At 42.9% G+C, this 15,138-nt stretch overlaps 1 protein-coding gene across 5 annotated transcripts in view; it reads right to left on the bottom strand.

Annotated features, from left to right (window-relative positions):
- Positions 1-15,138, bottom strand: part of prkn (parkin RBR E3 ubiquitin protein ligase) — a 702,314-nt gene that overhangs the window by 307,767 nt on the left and 379,409 nt on the right. For all 5 annotated transcript variants that reach the window (XM_055639426.1, XM_055639424.1, XM_055639422.1 and 2 more), the window contains one exon: positions 6,063-6,199. In XM_055639426.1, the coding sequence (XP_055495401.1) occupies positions 6,063-6,199 (137 nt within the window). The remainder of the gene's footprint in view (positions 1-6,062; positions 6,200-15,138) is intronic.

The following is a 15,138-nucleotide window of genomic DNA, read 5'->3' as shown; positions in this document are numbered from 1 at the left end:
CATTTGAATCTCTGTCCTGCAGAAGTCTTCCATGAAGAATCTTGTCAAGATATTTCAATTTTTGCTTTCCTCAATCCAAAATAGGCTGTTGTAGTTGGCCCTTTTCATCCAAAATCTGGTCTTAATCCATTTTATTATAGTTTCAATCTGAGAACGGATGTTGCTTAGGCTTGGTTGTTAACTTTGAACAATGGGTTTTATGTTAGCGAATCTGTTACAGCAGTAACTCCCAACCGGCATTCAGTGAAGTAACAACTCCATAAATTTCATTTTCCACCATTCAAGAAATATAAATATCCTGGCATTGTTATGAGCTCTAGTCTTTTTGGTCTGTCTATAATTTCTGTGGTATTCATATCTTGTTACCAAATGCAACGATAGGCACACTTTTTAGACCAATCCTAACCTTCAATCTCTTCATGCACTTTAAAGTTTTGAAGTTATTTTCCCATTAAATATTGTAGAATCATGTTGTCTTTTCCTTCCATCTTACTTTTAGCTGTATGTGATTACTTTTTAATTTGTATTTTGAACTTATATTCCTCATAGAGAATTGTTGAGTCCCAGTGCATGCAGGGCACCATCATTCCCTTTGTTCCTCACTCAATCACTATTTCTTATGGATCCATCCTTTGTTTGATCATTGATCAACCCACTTTGTCATACACCATCAATATTTCACACATTTATTCATGCTTGCCCTCCATTCCAACACAGACCTAATCCTTGGCTAATATTCTGCCCTCTTCCCTTTTCACTGGCTATTATCTGCATTAATGTTATCCTTCTCTAACCTCTTCCAGTTTGAAATTTGCACTTTTGTTCTTATCACGCGTTGAATAGTTCCAGTTCTTCCCATTTTTATACGGATATTCAGGGGTAACTCCAGGCTACTCAAAATTCTATTCCTTGGATATTACTAGGCAATAACCATTCATGAGTCGTTATGCATTGCTGACTTATTATATCAAAGAAGGAGACCATTTGGCCCATCATGTTGGCTCTAAATGAGCATTGGTATATTATTGATATTGATTTATTATTGAAATATGCACCAAGCTACAGTAAAAAACGTTGTTTTGCATTCTATCCAGTCAAATTTTGCCATACATAAGTACAATTGAGCCATAAACAAGTACGGCAAGTAGTGTAAAGCGAAAAATAACCAGAGTGCAGAATGGAGTGCTACCGCGTTACTGTGTTAACCTACAAGCTTGAACTTTGAATGTGGATGGAAACCAGAGCATTCAAGCATATCCATTTCTCTTGGTTTCCTAGGCATCTTCACCCACCATTTTGGTAGCACTACCAGTTACAATTTCCCTAAATTCAAGAAACATTGCCTCATCATCTTTAGCTTGAAACCTTAAAGCCAATGTGACAATTCTGAGGGAGCATCTTAACCTCGCATTGCAGTAGTTCAAGAAAACAGGTCATCATTTTCTTCTTCAGGGCAATAAACAGTGGTCAAAAAGGAAACGCATGCATATTAAGTAAAAACAAGCATTGGTGAGTAAAAGGTAAGGTGTTTGGGCAATATTGCAGTGGCAAATGCAATACAAACATTATTTTCACCATTAAAAAATGCACAGTTTGTGTGATATACATTTCCATCATTGACTTCAGTATTTAAGCTCTAGAAGTTCTGTCTATTTTCCCTTTGCATAAATTCCAGAAGATGCCTGAGGCAAATGACAACTACTGCTAAATCAAATTGTCATCCTTCATTGCAGCAGCTGTTAAGGAGAACACAATTAAGAATGGTTTCTTATATATGTTGCATATATAATATGACCTAATTGCTCAGTATTACGTTTCTGATATCCCCCGATAAATCTGGATTACTGGTGTCACAAGCTGTTAATATCCTTATGCATCAATGCATCAAGGATTTGGGACACAATGACAAATTGCAACCTCTGCAGGCAAAGTAAGTAACCCACAATTAAATTGTCGCATACAGCTAAAAGTGCAAGCAATTAAAGAAATGTCCAGGGATGACATCACTCTATAATCAGATTTCAAATTTCATATGATTAAGGATCGCCCAATATTTAGTTTTGCTGCAATTCACTTTGTTGAAATGTCATAATTACATGAAATATTTTTAGCTATTGTAATTTTATAGGTAACAGGGTGACAATAAAACTGTTCACATCTCGCAACGGAGACTTTGAGATTGCTATTCGAACACAAGAACACAAGAAAATAGCAGGAGTAGACCCTCAAGCCTGACCCAGCATTCAATATGATCACAGCTGGTCTACCCCATGCTTCAATCCCTCCTCTTTTCCAATTTGAGTAAACTTTAATCCCGATCCTTTCACAAATGTAACATGTCCACTTTAAATACTTTTAATGAGCTAGTCTCCACAGGTCTCTGCGGCAGGGACTTCCAGAGGTTTACTACATTCTGCAAGAAGACATCTATATGCAGCTCAAGTATAAATGACTGCCCATTAAAACGATGTCCTCTCATCTGAGACTCAACTGTTACTGAGAACATCTTGACATCTACTTGTCAAGCCCTGTCTGAATAAGATCACCTTTATTCTTTTAAACTCCAGGGAAACATAGAAACATAGAAATTAGGTGCAGGAGTAGGCCATTCGGCCCCTACAGACCTAACTTGGTTAACCTCTCTTGATAGGACATTCCCCTCGCCCCAGGAATCCGGTGACATTTTTGGATTGCCTCCATTGCAACTATGTTCTTCTTTAGATAGACACAAAAAGCTGGAGTAACTCAGCGGGACAGGCAGAAGAAGGAATGGGTGACGTTTCGGGTTGAGAATAAGCTGACCCAAAATGTGCCCAGAATTCCAGGTATGGAGGCCTCATCCATAATACAGATTAATGCAAGATGTTGCATTTTGGAAAGTCTAACCAGGGCATGATCTGCACAGTGAATATGCAGGGCTTTTGTAGTGTTGTAGAGCAGAGGGATATAGGGTCAGAGGGATCTATAGGATCATGAGAGGAATAGATAGGTTAAATACACAGAGGCTTTTACCTAGTGTAGGGGAATCAGAGGACATAAGTTTAAGATGAAGGGAGGAAGCTTTAATAAGAACCTGATGGGCAATGTTTCTTTGCACAGAGGGTGTTGGGTATATGGAACAAGCTGCCAAAGGAGGCAGTTGAGGCAGATACTATCACTATGTTTAAAAATCATTTGGACAGGTACATGGACAGGTTTTGAAGGATATAGGTCAATTGCAGGCAGGTGGGACTAGTATAAACTGGCATGTTGGTCAGCATGGGCAAGTGGGCAGAAAGGCCTGTTCCCACGCTTTATGATTCTATGAGATTGTAGATGCAGGAGCACAAGATTAGCACATAACATATTGGATGACAACTGGCCCTTCTCAATGCCAGTAAATTTAAATTCTTGTATGCACTTCACCTTCATCATTTTTAAAGGATTCTATCAAGCTCAGCACACCCCGCAACCATTTTGTAACATGGAGACCAGAATAGAAATAGACATTCTCTTCAATGAATTTTGGAAAGTAATTTAATTCTAGTAATTGAACTGTGATATGATCGCTATTAAGTATGAAATGAAAGAGCAATGATACGCATTAATTATCTGTTTATGGTAATGCAGTTCCCTAATGTCATTTGTCTCAGTAACTCCTCCAATACATTTTCTGCAGAGCATAATGTGTTTAGTAATGAAACAAAAAAAGAGAAATAACTAAGCCAGGTTGAGATTCTTGTTAACCATCCAACCAAGAATTTGGGTTGTTTTTTACATTGTAACATTTAAATAGATTGAGAGAGAAAAGTTAAAAGCTGTAAGAATATTCTGGTGTCCACATGCGGTCAGCTTCCTAACATATATAATTTTGCCCAGTTGTTGTATGATGGTGCTTACATCACACATGAGCCTTCTCCCATTATTTACGTAGCCTCACCACATCAAGTACGTTCAACATAGAACAGTACAGAACAGGAACAGATTCTTAGGCTCACAATGTCTGTGCCAAACACGATGCCAAGTTAAACTAATCTCCTCTGGCTGCACGTGATCCATACCCCGCCATTCCCTGCATATCCATGTGCCTATCTAAAAGCCTCTTAAATGCCACTATCATATGTGCCTTCCCCACCATACCTGGCAGTGAGTTCCAGGCACTCACTACCCTCTTGTGTAAAAAGACTTGCCCTGCACATCTCCTTTCAACTTTGTCCCATTCGCCTTAAAGCTATGTCCTCTCATATTTGACATTTCTACTTTATGAAAATGTTCTAACTGTCTACCCTTTCATAGAAACATAGAAAATAGGTGCAGGAGGAGGACATTCGGCCCTTCGAGCCAGCACACCCATTCATTGTGATCATGGCTGATCGTCCCCAATCAATAACTCGTGCCTGCCTTCTCCCCATATCCCTTGATTCCACCAGCCCCTAGAGCTGTATCTAACTCTCTCTTAAATCCATCCAGTGATTTGGCCTCCACTGCCCTCTGTGGCAGGGAATTCCACAAATTCACAACTCTCTGGGTGAAAAAGTTTTTTTCTCACCTCAGTCTTAAATGACCTCCCCTTTATTCTAAGACTGTGGCCCCTGGTTCTGGACTCTCCCAACATTCGGAACATTTTTCCCGCATCTAGCTTGTCCAGTCCTTTTATAATTGTATATGTTTCTATAAGGTTCCGCCTCATCCTTCTAAACTCCAGTGAATACAAGCCTAGTATTTTCAATCTTTCCTCATATGATAGTCCCGCCATTCAATCTCGTGAACCTACGCTGCACTGCCTCAATCACAAGGATGTCCTTCCTCAAATTATGAGACCAAAACTGTACACAATACTCCAGATGTGGTCTTACCAGAGCCCTATACAGCTGCAGAAGAACCTCTTTACTCCTATACTGAAATCCTCTTGTTATGAAGGCCAACATTCCATTAGCTTTCTTCACTGCCTGCTGTACCTGTAAGCCAACTTTCAGTGACCGGTGTACAAGGACACCCATGTCTCGCTGTACCTCTCCCTTACCTAACCTAACCCCATTGAGATAATAATCTGCCCCCTTGTTTTTGCCACCAATGTGGATAACCTCACATTTATCTATATTATACTGCATCTGCCACGCATCTGCCCACACACTCAACCTGTCCAGGTCATAAGGCTTTCTATGCATCTCATAATTTTATCTACTTCTATCAGATGTCCCCGCAGTTTCTGATGTTCCAGAGAAAATCAGCCGAATGCTCATGGGAGTGCAAACCCAGATTGCATTTATTTATTTCTCTATGCCTCTCTCTCCCATCTGACTCCATCCACCAATCAACCACCTTTTCACCTGGATCCTCCTATCAGGTGTTCCACCTCCTCATCCCTTTGTATTGGGCCCCATCCCTTCACTCATCCATCCAGAGGAAGGATCTTGACTGAATTGTCAACTGTCCATTCCCTCCACAGATGCTGCCTGACCCATTGAGTTCCTCCACCACTGTGTTTTGCTCCAGTTTCTTTCATCGGCTAGTCTTATGTGTTTTAACCTTGCATTTATTTCATTTGTCTTGACATGCATCTGTGCTACCCTCATCCACCAAACCAATGTAATAGCAATGTCACATTTTCATCATTTCTTCTTCACAGGCTTTACTAATGGAAGACATCTGTGGAGGAAATGGACAGACGATGTTTTGGGTCAGGATACTTCTTAGGCTGTGAACTTCTATATTACAAGAGGGTGAAAGCTGACAAAAAAATGAGTTGTAGAGGTAACAGTGCTGTTTGCAATAATTTTAATACGAAGAAAGAACACTCCCATCATTATTTCCAGAGATGGAACATTTGTAAACGTCCAATTGACAGATTACTCCAATTAACATCTATGTCTCATTAACATTTCCTATCTATGCTGCGGTGTTCTTTTCCCTCAAATACTTCTGATCAAAATATTGAACTATATCTTGTTATTTAACCCCATCATGTCTAAATACAGCACCGATGTTAACACTGCATTTATTTCACAAATTTTAGTCAATGCAGATCCTTCATGTGACAAAAGATGAAAACAGTAACAGCCACATTTTAATTTGGGACTCACCGACACAAGGGAGAGAATATCCAACCTCTTGGTCATGAATAAACTGCCGGTCATTCAGCCGTGTCATGCAATATAGGTAGAAACAATCCAAGCAGATGACATGTTGATCCACACACGGGAATACCAACACTGGATCACTAAGAGCAGGGGAAGAAGAAGAAGACAATCACATGCTGTTCTGTTCTAATTTCCTAACCTCTTTCCCTACTCTGCAGGATGTGCCGCAGGCCAGAATGGTTTTACAGGGAGATGTGGTCGTTCACACCACAACCTAATAACTGGTCTTTTCAACAGGCCCACCAGGTGATGGAAAGCATCAAAGCTGAACCTGTCTAGACATGAGTATTTTCAATTGGGATTATGATAAAGTAATCAATTATTATGACTGAATAACTTTCCCTTCTATGGATCAGTATTCCAACAAAATGGTCTCTGGTGTATATTGGCTGCAATCAGACCAAGAACAACACTTGGCCACTCAGCAACTGGAAAATGACAGTGCCATTTAAAATTGCCTTTAGCAAAAATAAATAATATATTATAAAGACTCTCTGGCCCTAAATAGATAATTTATATTAAAGACATTGCAAAATGGCATGTTCTTGCACACCAGGATATATTGTTTCAAAAGAAAACATTGTTGTGCTTTTTAGGCTAATGATTCATTTGTCAGATGCCATACCTTCCAAAAATTGTTGGTAATGCAAAAAACAACAGAAAGTCTTTGTTTCTTTTTGCATAGATTCTATCACAACCTCTGTCTGTTCCAAATGCTTTATAGACAATAATATACTTATGAAATTTTAATATTAATATATAGTATTTGCAAAACATTGAAATTGGCTGCACCCAGACCAGCAGTTAAATCACTTCAAAGACATAATACTGCTGGTATTGTCATTGTCACTGTTGCAGCCGCCTTGACCTATCTGGGATCATTTCATGCTTCATCTGATGAGCATATGACCAGGCATATCACTGCTTTTGTTACCTCCCATCCAATTATTCCAATGCTCCCTAGGCAGAACTCCCAATTTTTATTCCCAATAAACTTAGAAATGCATCCAACAGCTTACAGAGTCCTGTTCACCTGTTACCATGTTCATGGACATGCATTAGCTCAGGGGAAGCAGTACATCAAATTCACACTATTACATTTAAATTCCATGGCAGCTCCACCACTCCCTGGCTTTGCAAATCTGGAACCATCTAAGTAAACTGCCGTTCGCCACTTCTGCCACATCATTGCTCTCACTATTGCCAGCATCAACCACCAGCTCAGGAAATTTCATAAATTATAGGAGCAGAATTAGGCCATTTGACCCATTAAATCTACAATCAATTATGTCTGATCTATCTTTCCCTCTCAACCCAATTCTCCTAGCAATGTTACAATACTCACCTTCAACGGCGCTGCAGTTACGCCACTGGCCGTGTGCACGACTTTGTGGGGGGGGGGGGGGGGGGGGGGGGGGGGGGGGGGGATTAAAATGCCGTTTTTCTTGCCTGTCGGAGTCGAACTTTCTCAGGCTGTTCGGCTGCTGCAGAAAAATCGTTCCAACTTCCGTTCTCGGAAGTTTAAAAAAAAAAATCGTGGGACAATTTAATCCCTAGAGTAAAATAAAAAGCTACTTCTAACGCCGTCAGCGCCTACAAGGGACGGATCTCACATAGGGGACAAAACATAAGCTAAGTCGTGTATTTTACATATAAACTTGCTTCTTAGGATGACTTTAATCCAAATTTCATTGGCGAAAATGTGATTTTGGCCCCATACGAACAGGCAATGTTTCTCCTGCCGATATGGGGTTCAAATTCACTGCAACCACAACGTTCCAATCGATTGCGTTCCACAAAAACACACTCGCAAGATGATTAAAATGCCCATTAATTTACGGGAATTAAACATTAAATTCCTTCCATTCGGCCTATAAATTTATGACAATGAGATTTAAAAATCATGTTATATTGTGAATTCTTGTGTGAATGTTATTTGGACACTTAGGCTATTTAAAAATGTTAACCTTTTCTTAACAAATGGATAGATTTTTAGATCTAGTAATTTAATTTTGTAATTAGCTACAATTAGGTAACTAACTAATTATATGCTTTAATTTCAGGTCATCCAAGTAAGATTGTTTCATATTTGTTTCAGAATGCTTCAATCTATAATAACTGAAAATTTCATTCAGTTCTCTTAATTTTTAAGGAAGCTTTTGACTGTCCTCGATCACAGCTTTTGAGTTAAGTCGATGGAAAAGCAATAGGGAAAAATATGCTAATTTCAGAGTATGAAAATGGCCATAACGTTTTTAATACTGAAGATATGAAAGTGAATTAGGTGTCAAATTAAACTTATTTTTATGCTTTATCTGATGGGATAAATTACAGACGATTTTTTAAATCTCAAAATTTTGTAATATTGCTAATTCTCCTGCCTTAATCTCATAACTCCTGATACCCGTACGAATCGTAAATCTGTCAATCTCTGGCTTAAAACTATTCATTGATGTCCTCCACCCTTCTGTGGCAATGAAAACCAGAGATTCACCACCTTCTAACTAAATAAATTCCTCCTCTCTAAAGGTACATTCTTTTATTCTAAGGCTATGGCCTCTGGTCCTACAATCTCCCACTAGTGTCTCTGTCCTAGACTCTCTCACTAGATATCTCCCCTACATCTCTGTCCCTCCACCTCTCACTGCTCCTTTAAGATCTTCCTTAAAGTCTAACTCTTTGACCAAGTTTTTAATCACCTGTCTCATTATCTCTTTTTCAATAGTCAATAGTCAATAGTCTATTTAATTGTCATTTGGACCCCTGGAGGTCCAAATGAAATGCCGTTTCTGCAGCCATACATTACACACAAATAGACCCCAGACACAACATAATTTACATTTTACATAAACATCCATCACATAGCTGTGATGGAAGGCCAAAAAAACTTATCTCTCCACTGCACTCTTCCCCCCACCCCCATGTCAGAGTCAAAGTCAAAGCCCCCGGCTGGCGATGGCGATTGTCCCGCAGCCATTAAAGCCACGCCGGGTGGTGCGAGGTCGCACACCGGGTCTTGGTGTTAGAGACCCCGGTGTGCGCTCGCAGAGTCCCGCGGCCATTCCAAGCCGCGCGGGGCAGTGGTGTTAGGCCCCGCTCCAGGAGCTCTTCGACCCCACAACTCGGGCGGGAGAAGTCGCCGTTGCAGGAGCCCCGAAAAGCGGTCTCCCCCCAGGGATCCGCGGGCTCCCGGTGCCGCCGTCCGCAGACCCGCAGTAGCAGCCTTCGCATCAGCAGCAGCAGCAGCGCGCTCCTCCACCGCTTCACCCGCTCCGGTCTCAGCCAGCTCCGCGACGGCGACGGTGAGTCGTAGCACCAGAGTCCCCGGCTTCTTCCTGTTGGAGGCCGCTCCTCGTTGCGGCCCCAACGACAACTGAGACCCGACGAGAAAAGGTCGGGTCTCCAGTGCAGGGAGAGATTCAAAAGTTTCCCCCCCCCTCACACCCCAACATAAAATAACAAAAACTACATAAAAACAGACAAAAAATAATAAAAACGCGGACAATCCCAGTTTTTGTGACTAAATGTACAAATTGTCTGATAAAGTGTCCATAAATGCCCCAGTCATTTTATTACATTAAAGGGATGTTAAAGATAATCTAGTGCTCATTGGCACCAACCAATTTCACGAACAGAGAACATTATTCTATCACACCAAGAACTGTTGGGATTCATTCGAACACAAAATACAAAGTGTTGGAGTATCCGGACCTCTTCAGATTGGAGTTTGAATGTGTCCCGATCGAAAACATCACCTATCAGTCCGAAGAACCATTCCCGACTCGAAATATCGCCTATCCATTCCCTGATATTTCATCCCAGACTAGGAACAGCTTCTTCCCCTTTGTTATAAGACTTCTGAGTGGTCCTTCTGATTTTCCTCTACCTCATTGCAGAACTGTACATCGGTATACTTGACAATAAACCTAAAACTAAAACTAAACTTAAACCACACATTACTATTTTCTAAGTGGTCTAAACAACTAGCTTAAAAATAATGTCAGGCTAACTGATAATTTCCTGTTTACTCATACTTCATCTTTTCGTAGATTTGTGCAGACTGTTCTCTAACCTGTAGAATTTTGGGAGATAACAAATCAGCATCCACTGTCTCCAAGTCATAATTATAACCCATATACATTATCAAGTCCTTTTAGTGGTCTGAGAAACGACTACTGGAGTTTTCAACAGATCTTTATTCAAAAGTTCAATATCCAGTATACAGGTTCTCCAGACACGTCTGCCCGCAACAGTGGTCAGCGCTGAACTAACGTGCGCAAGTGAAAAACTGCGCGAAACAAGGAGCCCCTCCCGAGTCACGTGACCGCGGCTTCCGAACGCCGGGTCCGTTATCTGCGTGTGCCAGCAGGCGCTGCTACATGGCTCCCCCCCCAGAATCCGCGGTACGGAAATGTACCAGTAAACGGATGGTGCAACCGGAACGCGTAGTCCGAGGTTGCAGGGCGAGCATAACATTAGGGTAAAACAGGACCAGAGGGGCGCTAAAAACTCGAACGAGGGATGGGTGTAACAAAGGGGACTGGAGAAACACGACCGGGGGTAACAGGTTCAGAGGGCAGTAAAACGGCAGGTGAACGTCCTCTACGCCGTGGAGTAGCCACTGTCATTGGGCTATCCTCGTCGACGTGTGCTGACTTAAGGCGACTCACGGAGAAGAACTCCTCTCTGCCACCCATGTCCAACGTGAACGTCGAGACACCAGTACTGAGCACCTTGTAAGGACCCTCGTACACCCGCTGTAACGGCGAGTGATGAGCGTCTCTATAGAGAAAAACATAAGCACAATCCCGTAACACAGTAGGCACATGTACTGAAGACGAACCATATCTGAGGGGACCCCGAAACGAGCGATCCAATTGGAGACAATGGGCCTTGCGCATGCTTCAGCGGAGGTATCCGTTAACGGAATTGCCTCTGCCCACCTGGTAAGCCTGTCCACGATGGTCAGTAAGTGGGTAGCCCCGCGCGAACAAGGCAAGGGACCTACCAGATCGACATGTATGTGCAGGAACCTGCCGCCGGGACGGCAAAATCCTGGACCTGCGGGTGCACATGTCTCTGCACTTTGGAGGTCTGGCATGGGATGCAGGAATGAACCCATGCAGCGACTTGCTCCCTTAACCCGTGCCAGACAAACTTCGTTGCAACCAAGGCAGAGGTGGTGCGAATGGACGGGTGCACTAGGCTGTGGATGGTGTCGAAAATTCGATGTCGCCAAACGACCGGGACAATAGGACGGGCTTTGCCCATGGAGATATCGCAAAGGACCTGTAAGCCGGAGGCGCTACATGGCACTTTAACCAGCTTCAGTCCAGATTCAGCATTGCGGTAAACCTCCATACCGGCATCTGCCTGTTGGGCAGCTGCCAGCTCCTCATAATCAACGCCTAGGCTAAGCACTGATACTTCGGGCAGCGCTGGACGGGACAACACGTCAGCCACAATGTTCAGCTTCCCTGCCACATGCCGAATATCAGACGTGAATTCGGAAATGTAGGCGAGGTGCCGTTGCTGTCTGGCAGACCAAGGGTCAGGCACCTTGGTCAAAGCAAATGTTAGCGGCTTATGGTCGGTGAATGCGATGAAAGCGCGCCCCTCCAGGAGATAACGAAATGGGTAAAGTGCGAGGAGCTCCATGTCGAAAGCGCTGTATTTAACTTTGGGGGCTCGCAGTTGCCTGCTGAAAAATGCCAGCAGCACCCAGCAACTACCTACACATTGCTCGAGGACATCACCTACCCCCACATCGGAAGCGTCCACGGTGAGGGTCGTTTGAGCTGACGCCCTAGGGTCATGTGGCCAATGCGGTCTTTGCACCTTCAAACACCTTCTGTGCTTCTTTGGACCGTATCGTGGTAGTAGCACCATCTGCGTTGACTGTAGACCACTGGCTGCAGCGATTCCTCTTCGGCGCTGGGCTGGGTCTCTTCTTCTTCTCGATGTCAGCTCGGCTGCACCTGTTGTGTGACCAGGGGGCGGGCGAAAGCATAAACGCCCCGCCATCTGTGCGCCCACAGTTCGTCACCTCTCTCCGCGAGCCGCTGCGTGTCGCTGAAATCAGCTCCGGCGAGCATTAGCTGTACTTCGTCGGGCATCTGCTCTAACAACGCCTGTTCGAAAAGCAGGCAAGGGTGGTGCCCGTCCATCAGGGCCAACATCTTTGCCATGATCGTCGATGGTCTTCGGTCGCCGATACAGTCCATATGTAGCAGCCTTGCTGCCCTGTCTCTGCGGGTAAGGCCGTAAGCATGGAATAACAGGGCCTTCAACCCTTCATACTTGCCGCTGGATGGAGGGTCTCTGATGTAAGGCAACAGCCTCGAGGCACAGTCCTGTGGCAATGCGCCCATCACATGGAAATACATGGTGTCGTCCGCGTCGATGCGATGTAGGTGGAACTGTGCCTCAACATGGGCGAACCACACCTGAGGTTGATCAGGCCAAAAGGCTGGAAGTTTGAAGGCCAGTGCGCCCTGCCTCGTGATGGCTGATTCTGCAGGAACACTCTCTTCCTGCATAATTCTTCTTGTCAAACGACGGCTAGACAGGTTGGGGTCACCAATTTAGTGGTCTGAGAAATGACTACTGGAGTTTTTAACAGATCTTTATTCAAAAGTTCAATATCCACTCTACAGGTTCTCCAGACACTTCTGCCCACAACGGTGGTCAGCGCTGAACTAACGCGCGCAAGTGAAAAACCGTGCGAAATAAGCAGTCCCTCCCGAGTCATGTGACCACGGCTCCTCAACACCGGGTTCGATATCTGCGTGCGCCAGCAGGCGCTGCTACACCTGATCCATTGACTTTCAGTTCCATTAAGTTCTACATTTTTTTTAAGTATTGCTAATTTCTTTTACCTCCCCTTTATCCCAGACATATTGTCTCCTCTACTTCCAGGAGATTTTTGATATCTTTCTCCACGAGGACAGAAACACAATACCTGTACTTTAATTTCCTCGCTATTTTTTTATTCCCCCAACATATTGTCTCCTGTCTCTGTCTTTGAGAGATCCACCTTAAATTTATTATTATATTTTATTTTGTCGAAAATAAAATGCCTTCTCCCTTTCTGTGGAAGGTTTTACAGCTTGCCTTTATGCTTCCAGCACTTTCTTTATCAATTCCTAGACCAATTGCTGAACTATTTTCCCTCAGTAGGCTTATAGCTCCTCTTTGGCAATATTATAACCCTTTTCCTTTGAACTAGTACTATTAACTTTTCTTGTTAGCCATGCTGGGCCACTTCTCCTGATTGTTTTTTTGTGATTTAAAGGGATACAAATACAGTATCTCTGCAAATTATGTCCTGATTATTTAAATGTTAAAAGACATAGCTTTAAGGTAGGAGGGACAACATCTGTAGGTGATGTGCAGGGTAGGTATTTGACACAGAGAGGGGTGGTGGAGGCAGATGCAATAGTCTCATTTAAGAGGTTTTAGAGTGGCGCATTGATAAGCAGATAGTGGAGGGAGATGGATCATGTGCTGACAGAGGATCAATTTGGTATCATGTTTGGCACGGACTAGGTAGGACGAAGGGTCTTTTCCTATGCTGTACTGTTCTATGCTTTATGTTCTCTGTTAGCTACTGTTATTTACCTTTTATTGTAATTTCCCAATCTAACATAGGCCACTCACCTTTCACATCTTTGTAGCTTTAGATTTAAAACCTTGGATTTGGATTGAACTAGATTACTTTAGGTGTTCAGTTTCGGTCACCCTGCTATAGGAAGGATGTTGTTCAGCTGGAAAGAGTACAGAGAAGATTTACGAGGACATTGCCGGAACTTGAAAACTTGAGCTATAGTGAGAGGATGGCCAGGCTGGAGGACGTGGGGTGATCTTACAGAGGCGTATACGATGACGAGGGGAATAAATATGGTGAATGCTTGGCGTCTTTTATCCAGGGTAGGGGAATCACGTACTAAAGGGCATAGGTTTAAGATGGTTAAGATTTAAGGTTTAAGATGAGAGAGAAAAGATTTAACAGAGGGGCAATTCTTTCACACAGAGTGGTGAGTATATTGAATGAGCTGCCAGAGGTAGTTGAGGCAGGTAATATAACAATTGAAAGACATTTGGACAGGTACATGGATAGGAAAGGTAATGGCTAAAAACGGGCAAGTGGGACTAGAATAGATGGGGCATCTTGGTCGACATGGGCCTCTTTCCCTGCTAATGATTCTTGGGCTCTACGACTTCCGATCTTTACATAAGCCCCCTCATTTGGCTCTATATACTCACGTTGCTTCGTCAAAGTCATAAGTAAAGGGAAAGGGGCAGTATTATATTTAAAAGACAGTCGAAATATCATTGTGGTATGTGAACAGCACCTACTGGTTGGAAAGCAACTTCACTTTGATGCTGGTACAAGTAGTTGGTTAAAGCTTGCAGTTAAATGAGAAAACCATCCATGCAGAGCACTGACTTCATTGCTTTACGAAGATAATCAGTGCCCCAAATTAAAATGCTCAGAGCTGCCGGGCAAGGATGGAGTTAATGGGTGGGAATGCTAGAATATTTTGACCAACAATCTTGTTAAGGTAAGGGACCCACTTGGGAGAAAAAACACGCTTGCCAGTTCAGGAGCTGGTGGATGCAGCTGACAAGCATTATTAATGTGAAGGGAAATAGCCCAAGGCTGCTCATGGTGCATAGCAGATGTTTAGCATAAGCAGTTCCTCCTGTGAACAGAACTGCAAATTAAACAAGCATTAACAGATAGGCTATTAAAAAGTGGGCAGAAGCCCTCGGAGTGCTGTATCTCCTTTACCGCTTCAAGCATTTTCACCCCAAATAATATGAATGTTTGTCTTCTTGTTACATTTGCAGAAATGGTGTTCTGCAAGAGTAACCATCAGAATCCGAGGAAAAAGATAATTAATTTGCCATGCTGGATACTTTGCTGAGAACCATAATGTTCGCAATGTGATAGTAAATAGGTTTTTGGATCCTGCTACCCTCTCCCCTAGATTAAGAGCTGATTTATGTTAGCTCA

Source organism: Leucoraja erinacea, chromosome 8 (assembly GCF_028641065.1).
Source record: "Leucoraja erinacea ecotype New England chromosome 8, Leri_hhj_1, whole genome shotgun sequence".
NCBI classification, from domain to species: Eukaryota; Metazoa; Chordata; class Chondrichthyes; order Rajiformes; family Rajidae; genus Leucoraja; species Leucoraja erinaceus.
The sequence above is the reverse complement of the archived record's forward strand: the minus strand, read 5'-3'. Positions and strand labels throughout refer to the sequence as shown.